This window comes from Cydia amplana, chromosome 22, assembly GCF_948474715.1.
Source record: "Cydia amplana chromosome 22, ilCydAmpl1.1, whole genome shotgun sequence".
NCBI classification, from domain to species: Eukaryota; Metazoa; Arthropoda; class Insecta; order Lepidoptera; family Tortricidae; genus Cydia; species Cydia amplana.
Genome location: NC_086090.1, coordinates 6,983,148 through 7,006,492, shown reverse-complemented (window position 1 = coordinate 7,006,492; position 23,345 = coordinate 6,983,148). Strand labels below are relative to the sequence as shown.

At 36.4% G+C, this 23,345-nt stretch overlaps 1 protein-coding gene and 1 long non-coding RNA gene across 7 annotated transcripts in view; one reads left to right on the top strand and one right to left on the bottom strand.

Moving 5' to 3' along the window:
- LOC134658288 (IQ motif and SEC7 domain-containing protein 1) overlaps positions 1-23,345 on the top strand; it is a 262,519-nt gene that overhangs the window by 197,375 nt on the left and 41,799 nt on the right. For 2 of the 6 annotated variants that reach the window (XM_063513892.1, XM_063513893.1), the window contains exon 2: positions 6,806-7,160. The exons of the other annotated variants lie outside the window; for them this stretch is intronic. In XM_063513892.1, the coding sequence (XP_063369962.1) occupies positions 7,078-7,160 (83 nt within the window). In that variant the 5' untranslated portion in view covers positions 6,806-7,077. The remainder of the gene's footprint in view (positions 1-6,805; positions 7,161-23,345) is intronic. 6 annotated transcript variants of the gene reach the window in all.
- Positions 1-23,345, bottom strand: part of LOC134658330 (uncharacterized) — a 150,729-nt gene that overhangs the window by 93,453 nt on the left and 33,931 nt on the right. The gene's annotated exons all lie outside the window — the stretch shown is intronic.

Here is a 23,345-nt window from a genome sequence, read left to right as displayed (position 1 = left end):
CTGACTGACGTTAACACTAGAGAAAAGTAAATAATAAGGACTGGTAATCTCCGTGTTTTGGGTTTGCTCAATATGTACATTAAAGTCATGTTTAGAGTCTAAAAGAGAGATGCGGGATCTAACTGTTATACAAAATGTAGAGGTCTGAAAGCTCTAAGCGGCGCATGGTATTGAGCACTTTATATGGAGATTGATAGACTACTATTAACCTGTATAGTGAGGAGACTAAATATAGGCATACTTACGTATTCTAAGAAATATTTTGAACACTACCAAGCGATACCAGGAAACATATTTATATATACCTACTAATAGAAATGTTAAGCTTTTTTGCCATCTCATATTAACACGGATCTTTAGACGTTTATAGTTAATTAGTTAGTTTTCCTCGTCATTTTACGTAAGTCAACATCCATTGTGCCTATTTTCCGTGACGTTTATAGTTTAGTAGTATAAAATATATAAGAAAGATTTGTTCGATATACAGTTTTATGCCCGTCGAGAAATCTATAATGCCAAACGTTCCGTGCAAATCTATAACCAACATCTGGTTTCTGATAGCTAAGAACTAAGAACAGGCTTCACGGATACTTTGGCTCGCAATCAAATAGAGAATTTAATACCTGTATAATAAAACTCAAATTTTATCGCAGCCCCGCGGGCAATGCGACAACGTAAAATGAATTTTATCGCTCATTTGCTTCAAGTTCTAATTTGATTGTACTTGTAAATTAGTTGAGTATCGTTCGATTTTAGATTTTGTTGGTTAGAGATTTGGGTTTAAAATCGTTTATTTGGATACTGTGGAAGGCGGCGACGTCTCCGATCTCACCAGTATTGTGTTGCCTGACTACATTTTAGTCAATTTCAAGTACTAGACTTGGAGCGAGGTTGACAAAACATACATTTCCAGGTACGAGTAGCTGTCAGTTTATTTACAAACACAGTCGGTTCCGCATTATGTCACTGTTACATATTTAAGCGTTACATATATTATGTGTTAAATAACACTTTCGTTATAAAATTTCCTTATGCAGCGTTTTTGACACAAACACGTTTCGATTTAACACATTACAACTTAAATTTAACAGAAATATACATATGTTAATTCATGAAGATTAACAAATGTAGAGGTGTCTTCCTTTTTAGGGTTCCGTAGCCAAATGGCAAAAAACGGAACCCTTATAGATTCGTCATGTCTGTCTGTCTGTCCGTCTGTCTGTCCGTCCGTATGTCACAGCCACTTTTCTCCGAAACTATAAGAACTATACTGTTGAAACTTGGTAAGTAGATGTATTCTGTGAACCGCATTAAGATTTTCACACAAAAATAGAAAAAAAAACAATAAATTTTTGGGGTTCCCCATACTTCGAACTGAAACTCAAAAATTTTTTTTTCATCAAACCCATACGTGTGGGGTATCTATGGATAGGTCTTCAAAAATGATATTGAGGTTTCTAATATCATTTTTTTCTAAACTGAATAGTTTGCGCGAGAGACACTTCCAAAGTGGTAAAATGTGTGTCCCCCCCCCCTGTAACTTCTAAAATAAGAGAATGATAAAACTAAAAAAAATATATGATGTACATTACCATGTAAACTTCCACCGAAAATTGTTTTGAACGAGATCTAGTAAGTAGTTTTTTTTTATACGTCATAAATCGCCTAAATACGGAACCCTTCATGGGCGAGTCCGACTCGCACTTGGCCGCTTTTTCTACTTTTCGTTAACGTGCGCGGAAAAACGTTCATCAGTTTATTAAGTACTTAACTTTTATTAAGTAACCATTTTTTCCTGTCTCGTGTTAGTAAATGTCCTCGCTAACACTCGCCCTCTTAAATCATACTCGGTTAGTAATCCCTTACTTCCTGAAGGTTTCTGGGCCAGTACCTAACCCTAACCTTACCTAACCGTTAGGACATGTGTTTTACCGCGTTTTGCTTGTGACTTGTAAATTTTAATACGCAATGTGGGTGAAGCCTTGATTAGTCGCGAAGGTCGGCCGCGGACCTTTCTGGTGCCTCAGCCTTTCGTATTGGTTAGTTATTAAACGGTGCCTGCTCGAAATTACCGTGGACAATTATCCAAGAAATTTCTGTATGTGTTTAATCGTATCGACTGGTAGATTCCTATCAACACAGTGGTGCATGTTTTGAAATACTTATTTACAATAAAGAATAATCAAGCATTTCTTATAACAATCATAATACATAGGCAAAGGGGTAGATAATACATAGGTAGGGTAGAAAAGGGGTTTCAATCGATGTGTGGAAGGGCGGCACCGTACTTATTTTAATTGACTAGTCCTTTCAAGATAAGCGAAAAGCATTTAGCTACACTGTTTGGTACTATCATGGCATGATAGATTTTTATAATAGAAAAAAAAAACACATAAGGAAACAGTTTGATAACAACACGGTGTGACGTCATAATTTCTCGTTTCTTAATAATATTCACGTTGTACCGTTCTGATAATGAGGCCTAGCTGTGACGTGGACGTGATACCGACACTACACACTACCCTATTGTCATTCCAATTTGGATTTTAATGTGAAATTTTAGTGGTTTTTAAAGTCTTTCGCAAAACGTTGAAAAAAAGTGTTTTTGTCGCGTTTTCTATTATTTTTTTATCTACTTACTGTGTGCATTCCGCCTTCGGATTGGAGTAATAAAAACTATGTGTCGATAAGCCGAGATGTCACGGCTGCCAGTTATTTTGTGATCGGAAACTGAAATGGTGCTATGGGAGACGTTGGTACGAGTTAGTGCTCATTGGTAAATATATTACTTAGAATTTTTTAAGTTATTTAAAAAAATGACAATCGCAGCATTCGCAGCTACCTACCTACACATTTTAGAAATTTTGTTGCAATTGAGTTGAGTTAAAGGAATCAGATTTGACAATATTTATTCAACACCTCAACTTTATAATTCTAAGTGCCAGTTTCACCATCTGCACGACAGACTGATCAACGTCACCCGGCGCGCCACGCCGCGGCGGTTTAGGGCGATTGTGCACTACAATGAATTTTACTGTCCGGCAGTCCGAGTTTTTACGGTCCGATATGGCACGTCATTAAATGTATATAGTAGCTTGTGCACTAGATGTAATTTTACCGTCCGACATTTTACTTTTCCCCATTCCGGACAGTTTTTTTCCGGTCCGAGATGACAGCTATGAAAAACGTGTTTATATGCTTGTGCACTGCGTCTGGAATTAGTATTATTCATGACTTGGCCGCTGGTTACCTCTCTTTTAGTAAAAAGACGGACAAGTGCACAAGCCAATCATCCGTTTTTTTCATGCCACAGCGCCGCACCTGCGAGTAAAAAGACGGACAAGTGCACAAGCCAATCATCCGTTTTTTTCATGCCATATCGGACCATGAAAACTCGGACTGCCGGACAGTAAAATTCATTGTAGTGCACAATCGCCCTTACTATGAAACTTTCCATACAATAACATTTAGCGAACTCTTTAACGATGACAAGCAGTTTGGTGCAACTAACCCTTAATATGGTTAATATCTACATCATTGTTTACCTTTTTCTTTCTTTTATTAAGTTCAAAATTTAACTTTAATATGCTATAACATTTACGGGAGCTTCGTAGTATTTTGTGTAGTTGCTTCTTAATATTAAATTACACATCATACATATTTCAACAAAAAATAACTTTGTAAGTTTTTGTATTGCTTTTTAACCACCACATTTTGTTAACACAATTATATCTGTCAAGTTTTTAATCCAGATAATATAATACGCAGAATAGAGGAATATTTCGGCTTTATCTCAGCCATTGTATTAAGCAGCGGGCTGAGGCAGATTTACGCGCTGACATCTGACACGGCTGCGCGCATTCGCGACCTTGTGCGACACTTCCTCGTTTCATTTTGTCTGAGGCCGGTTTTTGGTTTCATTTTGCTCATTATTATTTAAAATAAATTGCTTTTTGTTGATTGTTTATTGTCCTGAATTGTTATTATTTTGAACCAGTTATATTTTTAATTTAGTGTAGTTTATTTTGTATTTTTATTCTGGAAATGTGTCTGTAATTTAGTGTTAGTTGATTATTTTGTGTTGTTATTTTTATTTTATTGTAATTTTTGACATGTGTTGTTTTAACATTAAAGATTTTGAAATTGAAATTGAAATTGAATTGTTGACAAAAAGTCGAGAAGAAATGAGATCTGGTAGAAAAACTCCTCATTCGGTGATAGACAGATATGTTTGACTGCAATACAAATAATATGATTTCCACAGAGGTAATATATTTAGTGTACCTATAGTATAACCAAATCGTTATAATAACCGGCAATTTAAAATCTTTTCTATGCTTTCTTCACAAAATTGTCCTCTTCACTATCGTCTTTTATTTATCTCACTATCGTCTTTTATATTATGCTCTCAATTATGTTCGTGACCACCAATAATCAGAACTACCGAATAACCGAAATGTATTAATTTAATTGCTTACGTCACCGCCGTAATCACGCAACCTCTATTTTCTATTTGTTCCGTGACGTTTATTACTTTTATTACCACCGTGATTCCCTGATTGCTAAATTACCCACCGGTGCTAACGAGGCACGTGAATTCTGAGAGATTTATACAAACAACGTCAATTGTTTTTATTTACATTTACATAAAACAAGTCGACTTGGACATCTGAGATTTATGTACCTTTTGGATTCCATCACGCCGGAAAAACAGGATCTTGCAAATCCGGCTTGTGTGTCAGCGAACCGATTCAAGTGTCTCGTTGTGATGAAATCGAAAGTAGACTTTAAGGTCGGTGCCGTTTGAGATATAAACAAAGTTTGTTTTCACGATAAGGCTTTTATATGTCAAATGTTTTAAGATTATCCATTAAGATTGCGTAGTATTAACAAAATGTGATCTGTGGTTAGACCACAGTTCCCCTGTTTTCAGTCAACAATTCAAATTAATCCTTATATTTCTTTCTGCTGCGTGAAGCAAATATTAGGTTTACGGGTCGCAAAACAAAGTGTAAATTAAATTGACGGCCCATAAAAGTAATTCGCCCCATATTACGACCGCCGTTCGAACTTGGAATATACGATCTGTTTTATGGGCCGAGAGTGGTTTTTCTGTAACACTAGGAGCATTTACCGCGTGTAGTACATTTTCTACTGCAATAAATACTGATTTATCGTCAGTATCATCACATTTTAGATAATGAACTTTGAAATAACGTAAATAATACTAGTCTCGATCTTATATAAAAAAAACTTTTACATATAATAATCTTAGATCGCATTGCATATGAGAATTGCATTCATAATAATTCACTTACCTTTTCTCACAGTCACTTTCTCCATGACTTTACGGGCCATAACTATTTTATCTACATGATATTTGAGCGAAAGAAACTTTAACGTGCATTCATATTATGAATGAGTAAAAACATTAATGTCAGCTACGGAAAATTTAATAAAGACGTTAATATAAATTCCGTTTAAAAGCTCCGAACGCTCAGTTCTAATCTGTATGAGAAGGCCTTCGAAGTTTAATTTGGTTCCCAAATACCGCATTCGCTTTTAAATTGCAATGTAACTTTGTTTTTTGGAATCGGATGTTTGGAATTCTCAAATTAGATTGTATCGTTGACAGATAAAATGACGTCCATTTTTCCCAAATCAGTTTTCACACAGCTATTCGTCCTTTTTAATGTCTTGACTCATTTCAGTTTTAAATTCTTCATGCCCTTCATTTATTTTTTTTGGCGAGTTTTCAACTGTTCCCTATATTAAATTGTATTTCTCTTGAAATTCGTTAATCATGTTTGTTAGTCACCTTTATTTTTTGTATAACATCCGTCTTAAACTTGGAAAGCTGATCTCCGGTTTAAGATGACATCGACAAGTTTTTTCTTAATGTAGTCGAGGCGATTGTGATGTAAGCTTTATAATTTCTTCTATTGATTCACACTATTATAACAATTACAGGCAGTGACAATTGTAATTAGCACTATCGGAAAAACCCGCCAATGTTTTTGTTTCTAACAATATTACTGACTCGAAACCTCGTAAATGAAGCTGGAAGACAACGGGGGATAGTTGTAACTTAGTTTACTTTTGTTTGGATATCAGTCGTTGTTAGATAAAGGCTTAAGTAATGTCAGGAAAATCAATTTGTAACAAAAATTGAATTAGTCAGCTACTATTTACTAGTATCTAATAAATCTCAACAAAACATGGTTCACATATTTAAAGTGTTATAAAACATGGTTCGTTCTTGTCAATTTTCAAATAGCTTTAGAAAATACCAAATAATAAGTACTTATTTACAGACTGTACAAATCTCGCAAACCATTCCGTAACACAAATTATACCAACGTCCTTTATTTTTCCGTATTTGGCCGTTCGTGTCTATTCGTTTGCGGCTATTAGGCGAGTACAAAAAGCCGTTACATTAAATTACTCAATGCTATTAATGGCTGAATAGATATTTGGTAATTTCTATCGATTCTCGTCAAGTTAGCAACAACGATTATTGCTAGTAATTCAACGTAACGATCTTGTCGTATTGTCGTTAATTCTCGTTTTATCGATCCGTTCAATTACCTACCTATAACAAAATACGTCTTATATAACATACGCGATATTAGTTTTATGCATGTGCAAACTTTCATTCTTGTTAGTACCAATTTCTTGCTGAGTAACGGCCAGTTAAATTTCAACAAGACTAGTCTCGATGACTTGTAAATTATCAATAAACTTAATGAATAAAGCCAATCTTTACAAATTAAACCCATTAACGAACATCTTTCTCTTACAACAGGAATTTAAGACTTGAACAAGTCGACTGACTTTATGGTGATACTTACCAAGTTGTCGAACTCGGAACATTTTAACGGAAGAGTGAAGTGTGGGGGCGTAACTCAAAGTGTCATCGACAATTCGGACGACTATAATTCCCAAATGGATTCCATTGTCTAAAAGACGAGTTTCTTGAGACTATCAAGTTAAAGTATATTCAAAGTGGCGAAGTCAGAGTCGAAGTTAGTGTTAGTGGGAGACGGAGAGGGCGATGGATGTTGCTCCTGCTCTGGCATGAGAATTGGTGACCTCGGGGGAGCTATCATTGAAGCTGCCAAGCTGACGAGGACCTGGTTCTGCCAGAGGCCAGGCTACGGGTAAGTGGAGTTGGGTGTACATCATGTACATTGTACAAAAGTCACAAAACAAACATCAAAACATCAAGGACTTATGAGGTGGCATTCATTGGGAGGAATGACTTAATAAGTCATTACATTTTTATTTATCAACGGTTCATTATCATCATATTTTAGTCTCCTGTCGCCCTGTGTTCGTAAACGCCCTTATCCCGGGCCCTAATCTGGGCTAGTTTCATCCAGCGGGCGCAGCATGTTTCCATTTTTATCGCTTGTCACTATGTCCGTGGCTTTTGCACTTACATACTTGTAAGAACGTGGCAGGCATAGTGACAAGCGATGAAAATGCGACCGTGCTACCGCCGCTGATCAACGGCTACAGGCTGACAAATTTTACATAGCATATGGACTTGAGAGGTCCATTTTCTTGGCGTCAAATATGTTTCAAACTTCAACATTTATTCAGCAAATAGGCCACAAGGGCACTTTTACACGTAGTCCGTTTAACTGTAGTCCGTGTGTTTCGCTTGTGAGGATTATTCATCAAGGCAAACTAGACCAAACTCGATGAGCCGTCCTCACCTTTGCAGTTGCTTCAACATATGTTTGTGTACTCACTTGAATGACTTATCATAGCGTACATAAATATAATCGTGGTCACGTGTACACTTTCAAGGTTAATAACGCATTGATATTTATTGCTCGGAACTCGTTGCTAAGAGTCACAATCACAAGGTATGGTTGCAGTTTATATCAATATTTTAATATCAAGCATGAATTTGTCTGTTTTATCGTTCAATTTCAGGCTTGGGTAGCTTTATGTGATTGCTTTACTTACGTCACAGACACACCTTTCTATTGAATAAAAAAATAAGTGTTTAGATAAAAAAATATCTGAAGTATTCATTATTTCTGCTATTACACCTTCTATGTAAATAAGTATGGCCTAAAATATTAAACGAAATTGTGTTTCAACTTACTAGGAAATATCATTTTTCCGAGAAAGTCCAATTCTGAGCAGAAAAGTCGTTGTTGCAACAGTTTAGAATGTTGTAGAAACAATTCTAGAAGTAAAACATTGACATTTAACTTTAGCTAAGTTTGATAGCCTGGGAAATAAGTTTACATTTCAAAGATGCAATTTATTTATATTGTACTGTGGTGTCTACTTTATTAGATTAGAATGTTATTAGATTAGAATAATATTATTTGTGTAGCTGCGAAAGATATTAATCTAATATCGTTCGAGAAATTAGCTCTAGAAAAAAATACAATCCCATATGGACCTACCACCGTTCCTGCAACATATCGCCCTGCTGAATTAAGTCATCAATATTCACGTGCGAACTAAATTCACTGCATAACGAAATAATTCATTCTTTTAAAATTGGTATGCGCCCCTTGGTTTCATGACGCTCTAATGTAGAAACAGAAACAATGATAATGCATTTCAAGCCATGTCTAGGCTAGATTTTACAAAGCAATAAAATATCAGACAACTCGGTTTGCTTAAGGTGACGGTAGAGGTGGGTAAATTTTCAGATTCTGTCAATTTACCCCATTTCACACACAAGCGCACTTCACGCACACTACTTCACTTTACTGGGACAGGTCACTGACCCATCAAGTTTTTTTTAAGATAGCGTTTTGAGTTTAGTGGCCTCCTTTTAGGAAAAGCGTTCCATTGAAAGAAGAAAGAGAAACAATACATTTAATCTTGCTTTCCTTGTCTGTTCATGTCACACGTGACGTATTTAAATTCTAATAATTCATTTGGTTGTTGACAATTTTCTACATTATGGCTTTGTCGAGATACGCGTTTTCTAAAGTTAAACCGAATAAAACCAGATGTCATTAAGTCAGATGTAAAATTTTATTTACTACTCTATACGACTTTTCATAAGGCTCAAAATCAATTAAATGAGAATTTAAATAAATAAAGTTCCGGCAGGGTGCAAAATTTAATTAAGGCGGACAAAATAAAATTTGAAAATATATGGAAACAGTGTTGGCTAATGTACCCCTAATATATTTACCGATTTACTTTTATGTGGTATATTCGCCTTTTGTTTCACTATTAAATTAATACAATTAAAATAAAAAATATTATACCGGTATTCCACCGGTATTATTTCAGTGCTGAAGCGATTATCTTCGATCGTAGCCTTGATAATGTAGGTGTTGATAGTTACTTACGGCGGTAGGAGCGGCAATGAACCCCGTGCAGAGTAGAACGTGAGGTGCGTTGGGATAAGTGCATATATCTACTTATAATTCTTTGGCTGGTTGGTAACCCTCTATATTTTATTTTTTGTTTTACTGTTATTAGGTTAAGGGAGTTTTAGGGAGTGAAAAAAAAATGATTTTCGTTTTATGCGCTCGCGTGATTGCCGATGGATTATAATTAGACAAAAGAACTTGTTTTCCACGCATCGAATGTAGATCCCTATGACACTTCCTCCAAGTCTTCTCCAATAATGTTTATACCGTATTTTAATTACCTACCTTAAATGTTACATTTCTAAATATTTTTTTTTGTGCTATACATACTTCAAAAAAATCGCTGGAGGCCTAGCGGTAAGAGCGTGCGAATTGCAATTCCGGCTCGTACCAATGAGTTTTTCGGAACTTATGTACGAAATATCATTTGATATTTACCAGTCGCTTTTCGGTGAAGGAAAACATCGTGAGAAAACCGGACTAATCCCAATAAGAGCCTAGTTTACCCCCTATGGGTTGGAAGGTCAGATGGCAGTCGCTTTCATAAAAATTAGTGCCCACGCCAATTTATGGGATTAATTGCCAAGCGGACCCCAGGCTCCCATGAGCCGTGTCAAAATGCCGTGACAACGCGAGGAAGATGATGATGATGTGACACATACTTCCAAAAAAATCTACAAATATTTTACGTGACAACTGCTTATAAGTAAATATTATGTAGGTACACTTATAAAGTATAAAGTAGAAAATATCTTATAGGTACATAATATAAAAACCGATCATGTACGAGTAGGATTCACTATGGGTTCCACAGTTACACATTTTTATTGCATATTTTTTGTTTAAGACCAACTCACCTATTATAGGACATAGGTCTTCCATTAATCTTTTGGCGTTGAACTATTTTTTGTATATGTATTTATGTAATACAATTCTGAGTTAGGTTATGGTACATTTTTGCTCACCTACTTATAATTATGTATTATATCTGATATGTCACATGATACCAAAAATCGCCGCAAAGTTAAAAGTTCATTTATTTACGTTACTCATCTTCGGATCACCGACTTACTACTTCCTTACTTGACATATGTGTACTAAATCTCAATTGAACTAGTCCAGTAGTTACGGTGAAAATTGGCTTTAACAAAATGGCAGACACACGAGTGATCTTATAAGGGAGATTATTTTCCTTGAGTGAATGGTATGCATTTACCCCAATGCACCTCACGTTCCACGCGGCGCGGCGTAATCTGGCCCCTATTTCACCACGGTGACAGGTACGACAAAAACATCACTGTTATTGACGCCATAGGCATCCATGGACTACAGTTACCGCTAACACTGATTTAAACTTTCACGATTTTTACACATTATTAAATTGTACAACGGAACCGCAAAACGTTCAAGCGGATAAACAAGACCAAGTGCGGGTAGTTCGAAAAACTCGCGCGGTTAGAAGATGCTGATGTCAACTTAAGCCAGTCTTCTCCGAGACCACGGGGACAACGCCGTCCTCGAAACGTCGGAGGTAAATCTTAAAACTTAGATACGCGATTAAGTCCCGTTGTACAATTTAATAATACAGTTACCGCTTACCATCGGGCGGGCCGTATTCGTGTTTGCCACCGTCATTGTACCTATTATTAAAAAAAAACTTTATTATATCGGATAAAACAGACATTTCTCTCGCGAAAAAATCTTGTGACAATTGTCACAAGATTTTTCAAAGAATTTTCGGTAAGTCTTGACAGGAAATGAGTTCTGTGTCGCAATTTCGATACAGTTGCCGTGTTTCTTGTGACAATTGTCATTAGCTTCGCAAAATAAGAATTTTTTAGTGGCAATATAATGGAGTTTATTTATTTATTAAAATGTTGGTGGCAAACAAGCACATCGCCCGTCCGATGGTAAGCGGTTACCGTAGCCTATGGAGGCCTGTGACGTCAGCAACAGTGATGTCGACAACTGTCGCACCTGTCACCGTGGTCGTGGTGAAATAGGGGCCAGTAAGTACCTAATAATCGCAGTGGTCTTAAGTGTCACAGACCCTACTGGCGCTTAAGTCCTTTATGACAATTTCTGCCTATTTTAAATTGTTCAAAAAAACAGAAACCGAATAATTATATCGGACTACCGAATTTTCACGAGAATCAGTTGAGAAATGTGATATGCAAAGGAGAAGAATTCTGACATACGAAAGCATTTTTGCCCAAGTTTGAAACGGAGACCTTCGCCAACGCTCGGTCAATGATGGTTTAGGTACAGCTAGCTGCAGAGAAAAGGTACCACCCCTGCATACAATGATCTATCTGGTCGTACCTTTTCTCTGCAGCTGACTGTACACCTATAAAAATGGTTGTCCCTGCTGTAATTTTATACCGGTACCGTACTTTGTATTTCAACCGGTATAGTTTTACCTTCAAAACGAACCGGTATTGATAAATAATAACGGTACCATACCGCTTATACCGTAAAGAAAGCATGATGCAGTCTCTGCTTTGCACAATTATTGTGTGGACAAAATTCTTATAATCACCGAAACATACATACCTACGCACATAATGTCATTGAAATAAAACATTGTTATTTTATAGTAAATGTATATAATACTCGATATATACACATAACAATAACCAGACCGCAGCGGTATTAGCCTGTAAGCTTCATCTCTTGTCTCCAAATCCGCAAAAACTAGTTAGTACTAATTGCTGGTCTTGCTGTTATTTTATTCTTGAAGATTATGGCTTGTTTCTTGATTATTGAGAACAGCACGTAATCGCACACATATAGACGGAACGAACGGCAACAAAGTAGGTGTAGACACTAAGACTTTCAGGTATTAAACGAATTACGCTTCGTATTAATAGGTAAGTAATATTTAAATGAATATATAATATTCTCTAACGTAAATACAAGATTACAATTGACATCAAATGTCATTGACGTACAGAAGTCATATACTTTTTTTTAATGACGCAAAATTGATACCAGCATAATGAAAATCAATCCCAATCAGTAAAACGAGTCTTTAAACTTTTTTCATTTTAAGCGGGTTTTGAAGGAACAAGTTACTTAAATTCAATTGTAATCGTATTGTTTTAGGATAGTTTACTGCTGTTTTCGATCGTTACGACCTGTAAATAACAACAAATCAAATTTTAAATAAATTTATTTACCCTATTTTTTGAAATACAATTTATCTACTGGTATACATTTTCGTATGCGTATATGATGAAATGTCTAAATAATGTCAAAAACGAGCTAGGACGACGTACACGTCTGCTTCGATCCAAGGCCAGCGGCCATCTGACTCGAAGAAGAATTTTGAGTGATGTCGTCAATGTATGGAAATTGTACGAAAGTTTACATTTGGGATTGAATTTCTGTGTTGTATTTGTGAGTAAAAATATAAGTAGATAATAATTTGCTAGTTTAGTTATCTAGCTTTCAAAAACACACAACAACTCAATTACTGTTAAAGGCAAAACTGTAATGCGTGTTGCTCAAACGGAACTCCATATTTTGATTTTTGGATACTTTTAGTGTCGATTTGTAGAGAATTACAGCAAATAAAAAATATTATGCCGTGAAGAGCCGGTACACGGCTTCTTCGTGAACAAATTTACGTATAATTTAATGCAGTTATTAAACATTTCTTGAACAAATTGATTGCACAAAGTGAGCTCTAAATCGAAAACGTCATATACCGTCCCCTTAAGAAAATCTCCCAACTAATGAGTTATGTCACGGTAGGACGATTCCACTGATTACCACCTAGCTTGAAATAAACTTTATTGCGGAAGATATTAAACTTATAAGGCAAAGACTGAAAAAGCCAAAGGAAAGTACTAAGTACAACTTTGTACGCTTCGTAAGTTAAGAAATTGACTTTAGTTAGTTCTGATTAGTCTACCAAGAGTTAATCTACTTTACAAAAAGCGCCTTACCAAGTATTTCCTCAGTGCCATTTCAGCCATCCGGAGCTTTACTTTTTTAGTATTGCAGTTAGGATAAACTATGAGTTTCTAACTGAGCAACGTTAAGTGTTATGTCATGTATCATGTAATTGACCGAGCGAAGCGAAGATCTTCGTTGGAAAACAATGCTTTTGTATCTCTGTTCGTGTTTCCAACTGTTCCAGTCGCATTTCTAAATTGATTTCCGTTGAGTTTTGTTAGCAATTTAGATTGCTTTTAATTGTCAATTTAGTTTTTGGAAATGGCGAAGAGGCACTAGTATAACTTTAATTTAAACCAATAATGCATTGTCCAACCATGCAAATAGAATTAAACATGTTGAAATTACTACGAGTAAACGTTTCCTAATACGTCAATATCCGAATCCGATGCCTTATCGAGGCACCGCACCGTGTGCCTGGCTCTAACATAAATCCTCCGTTAGATATCCTGCATTTCATGCCCCAGTAAATCTATCTAGATTTCAATTTGGCAACAAATATCACACTAGTTTCCAATTCGACAAAAATCAGGTTGAAAATCAGCGCTGCGCCTTCCAAGCTGTACGAGTATATACTGAATACAAAACAATTTTGAGATTAGCTGGAAGGGATCCCTCATAGGGTTATCCCTATGAGGGATCCCTTCAAGAAGCGAACTTATGTTCGCCGTGGCACTTTCAATTCTATATCTATTCTTTGTTCCGTACATTAAAGTGTTTATTACTTACTTACTCACTTTCTCACACCTTTTAAGTGTGTTTATGTGACGTGACTACTATGTACACTCTTCATCATTTGGGCCTGTATTGTGGCTTTAGTTTCCGGCCATTGAAAATCTCAGGACTGGCTTTACGTGCACCAAAAATGGTACTAGTTCAGCGGTGTCACTCACGAATTCGAGCCAATCGTGCAGTCTAACGCAACTAGTTGCGAACAATCGCGCGCGGCCGCGTGATGCGAACTCATCAGCCAATCGCGTTGTAGCGGTGTCACACCGCTGTACTGACCCCATTCATGCCCCATTCTTATTGCCCGTAATGCCAGTCCTGAGAGATATATATATATAGGTACGTCAATGTTTCCGGCGCTTTATTTCGTCTGCGTCCAATCCTACGCTTCCTTGTTTTCTTATGTTACTATTTCTAAATTACACCGTTAGGGAACTTTGTCCACGAAACACAAATAAAATAGGAAAGGCTCTAAAAGCTCGTTCGCTTACGTTCCAAGGTTGTAGAGACGGCTGGACATTGGCCAAGGTCTTGTGGTACACATTTTATTGTGATGAGTTTTGGCTGCCATTTCAAAGGGACGGGCACTGAAAGATATTTTTGCAAAACATTAACCAAATATTGTGTTACTATTTACACAAAGATTGGAACTTGCGAACTATGTGTTCCATCAGGCAAAGGATATTGATCAAAATTTATTAAGTCCAGTTATTTGTTGAATTACTCAATAAGTTCGGCGAGATTTTTTCAGTAGGCACTTTTTAGCTGATGGTACCTAATAGGAAGACAGTTTTTTAGATAATTTGGAGTTGATGTCGAGGTTATTATAATGGACTTTGTAATTATGTCGAACGAGAAATTTTGACAAAAAGTGATCATCATTTAATTTTTTATTGAAACTCAGAAATTTATAAGTCTATGCACAATCAAAATTTTGATTTGGTACCTATATCAATGCACAATCAAAAATACAATCTAAATCAAAGGTATTTAATAAATTTATTACTGATATTGATAACATGTAGGTAGCTAAATACCTACTACGAATATTTGAATACGGTGTTATTTTTAACTTAGCGTAGTTAATTTATAATAATAATAATAACTCCACGGCCGGCTTCGGCCACGGCGACTGCTGTCAACTCCGTTGCTGTCGCTGCTGCGCTCGCTTTATACACATTATCCGAACATATGCTTCACTATGTAGACTATTAATTTCGTGCTAAAACCAATTGTTTAAATATACGTCAAATGTTATGATTGAAAATTTAAATTAAGCAAACATATCGTAGAAAAAATATGAATAGGGGACTTTTGAATTTTTTACAATGTATTTGAAACTTTATCTGCATAGCAACAAGGACTTTTATTCCCTGTGCGACGACATCGTTATTACGCAGTAAAATGCGCAAATAATGAGAGCAACCTAGTTTTTTTTAAATGGCTATCCCGGTCGCCTGTGGGTAGGGTTGATACTTTTTCAGGATATCATTATTTATACCATATTTTTGTACTTTGACTTAAATTTTTAGGGTATCTCGAACAGTGTCGTATGCATACTAGAAAACTGATGTTGCGAGGCTGAAAAGTGGTGCCGTTCCCCCCACCAGCTCTTTGAATTCCTTCTTACAGTTCCCATATAGGTGGTCGTCTTCGATAAAATTACACCTTTTTCACCAATTGGACTTATGGTGTTCCAAGGAACTCGTTTTAATGATTTTTCCTTTAAGTGTCAAAACATTTTGGCATCTTCCAGGCCACTTCAGTAGATGCAGGTATATTATAGATCTTTAATTTTTACTGTGGAAATTATTTTCTAGATGCTGTGGTTTTTGTTTTGTTATGATTGTGTTGCTTAATACATAAGTACCTATAAATAAGGCTTTTTTTCTACTCCCGTACTTTTTTTGTCATTTAAAGGGTCGTGCACACACCTTTAAAACCCTATCTTACAGTTGTCAAGACAAGTCTTTAGTCTACTCCCCAAAAAAGAATATGTGCATACACGCAGTATCCTTTTGGCGATTTTACAATACTTCGTATAATTACCACTTAAAATATATTGAATGAAATAGTGTTGCCAACCTTATTTTAAATGTCATCTCTGACAAATAAGTGAACCATAGACATGTTTTTTTTTTAATTTCATTCATTCATTCATTCTTTTCCCGCCCGTACTTCTTGAATTAAAAATATTTGTTAAATTTACAATTTTATTTCAAAGTAAGTGCTTGGTCGTAGAAAAAGTATTGTATGCAACGTTGTTTAACTGAGTCAAAAAATACTCGTGGCGTCTTTATTAACAATTTTCGGCTTCGCCTCAAATTGTTACTCACGCCACTCGCCTTTTTTGACCTTTCTTAAACAACGGTTGCATAAAATACTATTAAAACTCCAACATTTATAACCACCAAAACATTTTTTCATAGCCCTGGGCCCACTTTAATAACCGTCTATCTTTTACTAAAACTGGGTCGGTCCTGCAACGAGCGGTGCATTCAAGCGTATTAATCAAGTCTGTGCAGCTGAATGGTGGGGGGCTTGTGGGGGGGGGGGGGGGATGTCGCGCTCCATTTGACAAATAAACTCTACTTGTCATAAATGCACCCCGGGGATTCTTGCTTGGGGAAAAAAGCGTTGTTTCACTGGTTTTCGAGCTTTACGCTTATGGCTATTTAGAAAAATCCAAAAATTTTATCGTCAGAAAGTTCTTTAAACAACTATCGTTAACCGTCTTATTCTATTAAAGTCCTGCGAAACTCAAAATATGACGGTTAATTACAATGAGACAATGACCGTCATCTATAGCTTCCCAAAGCATCGTCAGCAGTGTACGAAGGTTGAGAGGAATCATGTTACTGATGGAACATTTCGTAACATGTCGAGCCAAATTCGGCCAATAGTTACTGGAGTGGAGTGGTATTGCGTTTCTTAAGAGTTCCCGTTTCACAGTTCTCCTGAATCTCGATTATATTTATACTTCCGGCCACTGCGGCTGCGTCTTGTTCGTGATGTGGGTCAGGTCAATACCGAAAAATGGAGTTGAGGAGTCTATTCCTCGCTGATCGTTGCCCAACGCTGGCATGCTGCCAGGGTTTGGAGTAATTGGGCTCTTTATTAGAGCAGATTACAAGTGAGTACAGGTTAACTTTTGTATCCTGTGACATAATATTGGCGTTGCTCTCGGAGATTAGGTTTTGTGTTACAAGGCTCATTTTTGGAAGACGACGCATACCTGTAGTCGATGAATTGAAAAGTAGTTGTTTAGTTCAATTGTTCCAAATGCCATGCGTTGGTCTTGGCAACCACAACCTTTCGAATTTACGTGTAGGTATAACATCGCTTTATACCACCACGTTTTTGACAAAATGTTCCTTTAATCTGTCAGCTCCCACGGCTCATATATGAGCCAGAACGCTTATGGTGACGTCATATCGTGGGATTCGACAGGTTAAACGTGTCACTCGCCAAACGCATGTTTTTTTTTCTTAGCCTATTTGTGAGTGCTAGGCAAAGGCCTCTCCCCTGGTTCTCCATGACTCCCGATTTAGACCTTCTTCCGGCCAGTTGTTAAGGAAGGCATCAAACGCATGTACTGTGTGTTTATTTCAACGCAGAGATTTTTCTGAAAATGGTAAGGAGCCGAGTTTTCGCAGTCAAGTTTTTCAGCTATGACTTGGAATATTATTGGACAAAAAAATCTATATTCGGATTCATAAATTTCCTTTATTATTCTTAGATCACTCCATTTTCTCGGCCTCGCGATAATTGTATCGGCATGTTTACCTCACCTGAACAGGCACACACTTTGATAAATTCTCCGAAGCTGAATTTTTCAGACCCCGTTTTCCTAATGACGTCAACACGCACGTAAAGATCGCTCAAACATAACTGCCGTATATCAATTTTAAACCTCGTTAGACTTTATACCTTATCGTTTGCGGACAAGGTTGAAATTTGAATGGGTTTTGTTTTGTTGACGGAGGCAGGTTTATCCGAGCGCGTATGAAAGATAAACGATGCGGCAGAAGAGGAAGAGCCTTAATAATGGATTGATTATTTAACGTGGTTGAAGAATTTTAAGAAAACAGGCTTTGTTATCTGACAATACATGACAGTTATTTAACCGTGTGTGTATTTGAACACACGTTAAAACATAAGACAGTTACTCTACTTAAGGGGCCCACTGATTAACAGCCCGCCGGACGGTATCGGCCTGTCAGTTGTTCGGAACTGTCAAATTTTTGTTCTAACTCACAGGCCGATACCGTCCGGCGGAATGTTAATCAGTGGTCCCCTTTAGTTAAGTTTCGATTCGGAAGCACTAAATAGATGAAATAACTTTCAATATGTGATCCGTTTCGACTTTGAGTAGGTACCTAAATTAACAAACGGTTCTACAGTTTGGCGAAATTTTTGTTACTGTTTATGTATGTGTTTTTATATAACAAAAAAAAATTAAGGTACTTATGGTATCTAAAACCGATATAAATGTTGTGACAAAAACTTTTTGAAAACTGAATAATCCAGAAAATATTTGATATTGTATTTTTAATTTAGTTATTTCATTTTAGACAGTTTTGACAGTTATAAAGCTTATTTTTTTATCACAGTGTAACGGTTAAAATACCTAATAAGAGTACCTATATAATTAACAAACAAAGATTGCATGCAATAAAGCCTTGCTACATTGTTCATTGCACTTTTCAGAGCTTTAAGTTTGCACGAGCTGCCAAACAGAACCTTCTTAAACGTTAATTACTATTTGCTAGGAAACATTGAAAATGGAGCACTTCGCTCGTGTAGTTAAAGTTTTAATTAACTACGAAATGCCGAGTGCAGAGCGTTTGGTCAACATGTATGAAGTTTTACGTGAACTCATACAACTTTGTAGCGACAGGACCTAGATTTGGTTGCTGTTCAAACTAAGTTTGATGAGAAAAATATTGTAATTTTTAACTAGCAGAAACGTCTGCGATCGAAGCTATTAAGCTTAGAATAAATTTTAAAGTGGAAAAATTACTATCTTGGGTGAAACTTGAACCAGATCCGAGGCCGTGAGTTCAAGTCTCACCCAAGACAGTAATTTTTCCACTTTTAAATTTATTCTTAGAAAAATATTGTTTGGACGTAACGTTACTGGTACGATTGCTTCTAAAATGCAATATTTTATTCGAGGTTTGCCCGAACTGATTGACTAATTTTATGTACCAAGTTGAGCTACGTATTGGTATATCCAGCATTTAGTTCGACTCACTCCCTTTAATCCCTTTTGGTAGCTGTAGCTACCAGCCGGCACCCTTGTTACGTAAACAACAGAGTTAGAAATGTAGTTATACATATACATACTAAAGTCGTTGTGAGTAGGTAGTCATCAAGATGTCATCAAGCCCACAGTAAAACTATACTTAGCCACAATAAAATTATATAATGCGTAAGTAACTAAAATAGTCTGCCAGCTCTGTGTTATTTTGATAGAATGTTTTATTCTATTTTGAAATTATTTTCATATCATAACATCAAACAATCTACGACAACGATACGCATGGAAGCATGGAAATAGTTATTTGTACAACAAGAGATTAGAGATAAAAGTTTGATATTTCTTCGAGTGCTTATTTTGAGTCCCGTGCAAGCGAAAGATTCTAATTTAGAATCTTGAGCGTAGTAAGGGACTCAAAAGCGCACGAGATGTAAATAACTTTGATCTCGTGTAGTACACAACATTTTTCACCTGAGCAGTGAGAACATACCTATTAGACAACTTGAAAAATGTAATCCTTCTTCATCACCTTAATACCTGCACTCATGTTTTCTTAAGATATACAAACAATTAAGTTTAATTACCGCAATGGAACACAAAAACAAAACGTAATACGGTAATAATAAATTTCAGTAAAATAATATCGAAATAACAAACATCAACTAACACTTCAATCGACAACTTTTTTTTTGTAAAAAAAATCTTTGTAAGATACGGTCCGAATTGCGGATACGTTCTATTTGTCAATTATGGTAGAAGTTCTTACAAGTAAAATAATTAATTTTGCGTTATGATCTGTGTATTTTTTGAGTTCATTATTTTAATTGTACAATAAAATACCTAAAATATAGTATTTTATCAGTTTTTATCAAATCTTAAACTTTATTTTTATTAATTAATTATTAAGAATTCATACTCGTACGTGGTTTGGAACGATGCGGTCTGAAGTTTTTCGGGGGTTTATTATAAACCGTGAATATACCGTTGAATGTCGTTTTAACTTTTTTTGTCTGTTTCTTTTTGCTAACAGTGTGAAAGGGACAGAGGTAATAGAACCCAAGTATTTCGAACTTGTATTAGACCCCGCATGTTGAAATGACATTTGACTATAAAGGTCACTTGAATGTCATTTTGCTTAAGTTTTCAGGCACATTAGGTATGTGCCAGTTTTAGTGTGTTATGATGTAAACAGTCATAGATGGCATGTTTTCAAATTACTAAAGTTTTTATCGATTTCTCACCGTTCCCACAAACTCATCATGCAGACTAGCTGCGACCGCAAAGATATTGATGATTTAGGTCGAAAGCAAATGACAGTTTTGAGTTCCCACTTTTATGAGAGTTGAAAGTTTCGTTTTGCGAAACCGAAGTGTGATTGAAAACGGAAGATGGATATTATTTTGGAAAGTTTCTGTATTCTGTATTATCTGTAGTTAGAAAAGACGTTCCTCTTTAAAATTCCTTTAAGGTAAAATTTTGTAGCTGTTATTTAATTAATTATAATTAAATTATCGTTCAATAGTGTTCGTGAGCTAGTTTTAGTCTAGTTTAGACAACGTCGGTATTGTAGATAGTCATACTAATTAAAATGGGGAAAGATATGAGAGGGGCAAGCAGTGGGGCAGGCCACTAAAATCACTAATAAAAACAATACATACCTACTAGACATTCACATTTATCAAAACCCACTCTTACACCTTAACAATAAGTGTTCAGATATTTATGATATTTTTCTAAAGGCCAGTTTACCCTAATTGGTTCCCTAATAGAGATGTGACGTAGAAAACTTAATTAAATAATTTACAATTCAGCATACTCCAATTTCATAATTATGAGCATGTTTTAAATGAAAATTAAATATAACGTAGTAAAACAGAGGCCGGAAATGTAACACGTTAATTGTGGTTCTGATAATATTGCAGTTTTGGCTTGTTATGTACAACTTTACTAACGAACCGCAATAGTTTTCAGCCCGCTTATATTCCCAGTGCGCAAACGCATGTGGTTCGAGTCAAACGCCAATATAACTTGAGCTCGAGATCCGAAACAGTTATACGTAATCAGATAACGGCCATATACTGGTTACTCTTAGTAGTTGACTCGTGCTTGTGTTTTTGAGTTGGACACTCTGAAACAATACGTAGTATGAAATATGCTGAGCTCGTTTGGTAACGCTGGACTTAATAGGGTTGCTAGTTAAGTTAACAGTGAGTTCTGGTCTTCAAAAGAAGGACATGATGTCACGATCCTCAGCATTGAAGAAGAAAAGTTGAGAGAAAATTCAAATGCTCCTTTGCACACATCAAAGTTGTCAACAGTAGGCGTAGCACTAAAAATATTTAAGGTCGAATAAAAAAAGAAGTAACTTCCGCAATCCTGCAACCTTGACACCACTTGCAACTTAGAACCTTGACATATTTATAAATTTTGCGAAGATATTATACCTACTTGGGCTTACAAATACTTTTGAATTGGCAACCCTAATCAAAATATGCTATGGGGCGTGGGAGTTGCACTGAAATTGGAGCTCACAAATACTATTCGGCACACAGACAAGACATCCTCTAGACTGAGCATAGTAGCGGTACCCCCTCTGCCACAAATATACGGTAGTTTTACTCCATTCTCGAGTCAAAGTGTCTTTGTGTGACGTCCGTGTCTTTGCGCGGACCAATCACGGCACGGGACTCGCTCACCTCGTCCCCCGCACCCCAGTATTTTTGGCAGCATCGGTTTCATGAAATAATTGCTCTAAACTCTGTCTAGAGGATTCCTAGTCCATGTATTCGGCATTACCGACAACCCTCTAAACGTGCATCGTGGGTGTTGTACTCGAATGTGACGATGCAATTCCGTTGCCTGCAAACTGCTCTAATAGTCTAGATGGCGCTCCTAACGACGAGAACTAGTATATGCGCGGTCTGTGATTATTCATAGTTGTTACAGATCTCGAGGTCACGTAGCATGAGTGTATACTATAGTTTCCTAAATGGCAGTTAATACCATTCTCATTTTTTTCCACTTTTTATTTTTCTCGTAAGCTTCATTTATCAATAGCAATTATAATCATTCTCATATTTACCCATTCTATGTATTTATTAGTAGCTTATTTTCTCGATATGTTTTTGAACCGTTTTCATATTTACCCATTCTATGTATTTATTAGTAGCTTATTTTCTGCCTGACATAACAACAACAAACTATGAAAAACGCTGGGGTGTCCATCAAATCTGGAGTTCGTCGGACTGTTTCTTTTCAAAAAACATTTCCTTTGCAACTTAACTAGACGGAGCCCCGCTTCGCGGGGCTCCTATTTCTGAGCGGTTTGCCCTTCGGGCATCTGAAGCTACCTAACGAACCTAACCTACCTAGCTATTGATTTAGTGAGACGTCCGTGAAAACATTACACTTTGGGGAAAAAAGCGTAGGTAGGTAAGTAGGTTAGGTTCGTTAGGTAGCTTCAGATGCCCGAAGGGCAAACCGCCCAGAAATAGGAGCCCCGCGAAGCGGGGCTCCGTTTATTTAAGTTGTGAAGGAAATGACTACGACATATATAATAAGTGTTCCGGACGTTTGTATGGAAAATAATGCGAATGGTTACAAAACATACCGGGAAAATAAGTTTTTCAAAAAAAAATAGAATGGAAAAATATGCGAATGACTAAAGTTGCTATAGGGAAAGGAAGATTACGAGAAAAATATAAAGTGAGAAATAATGCGAATGGTATTAACTGCAATTAGGAAATAACGATTTTCGGAACATACAGTATACACTCGACATTGAGCATTCGACTCGTTAGGCACTTGGAATCATCTGCATTTACATGCCGAATCCACTTTGCAAACACCACTTGGAAAGTTTTAGAACTAGTTGTCTCTGAATTGTTTCATTGCTTTTGCCCAGTTGCAGTGTTTATTTTATCGTTCTCTAATCGTTCTCTCGGGTAAATTAACGAGTTTCTGTAGCACACTAACAGTGGCTGCAAATATGTAGTTATATTCAGCAATGAATTACACTCCATAAAATGGATACA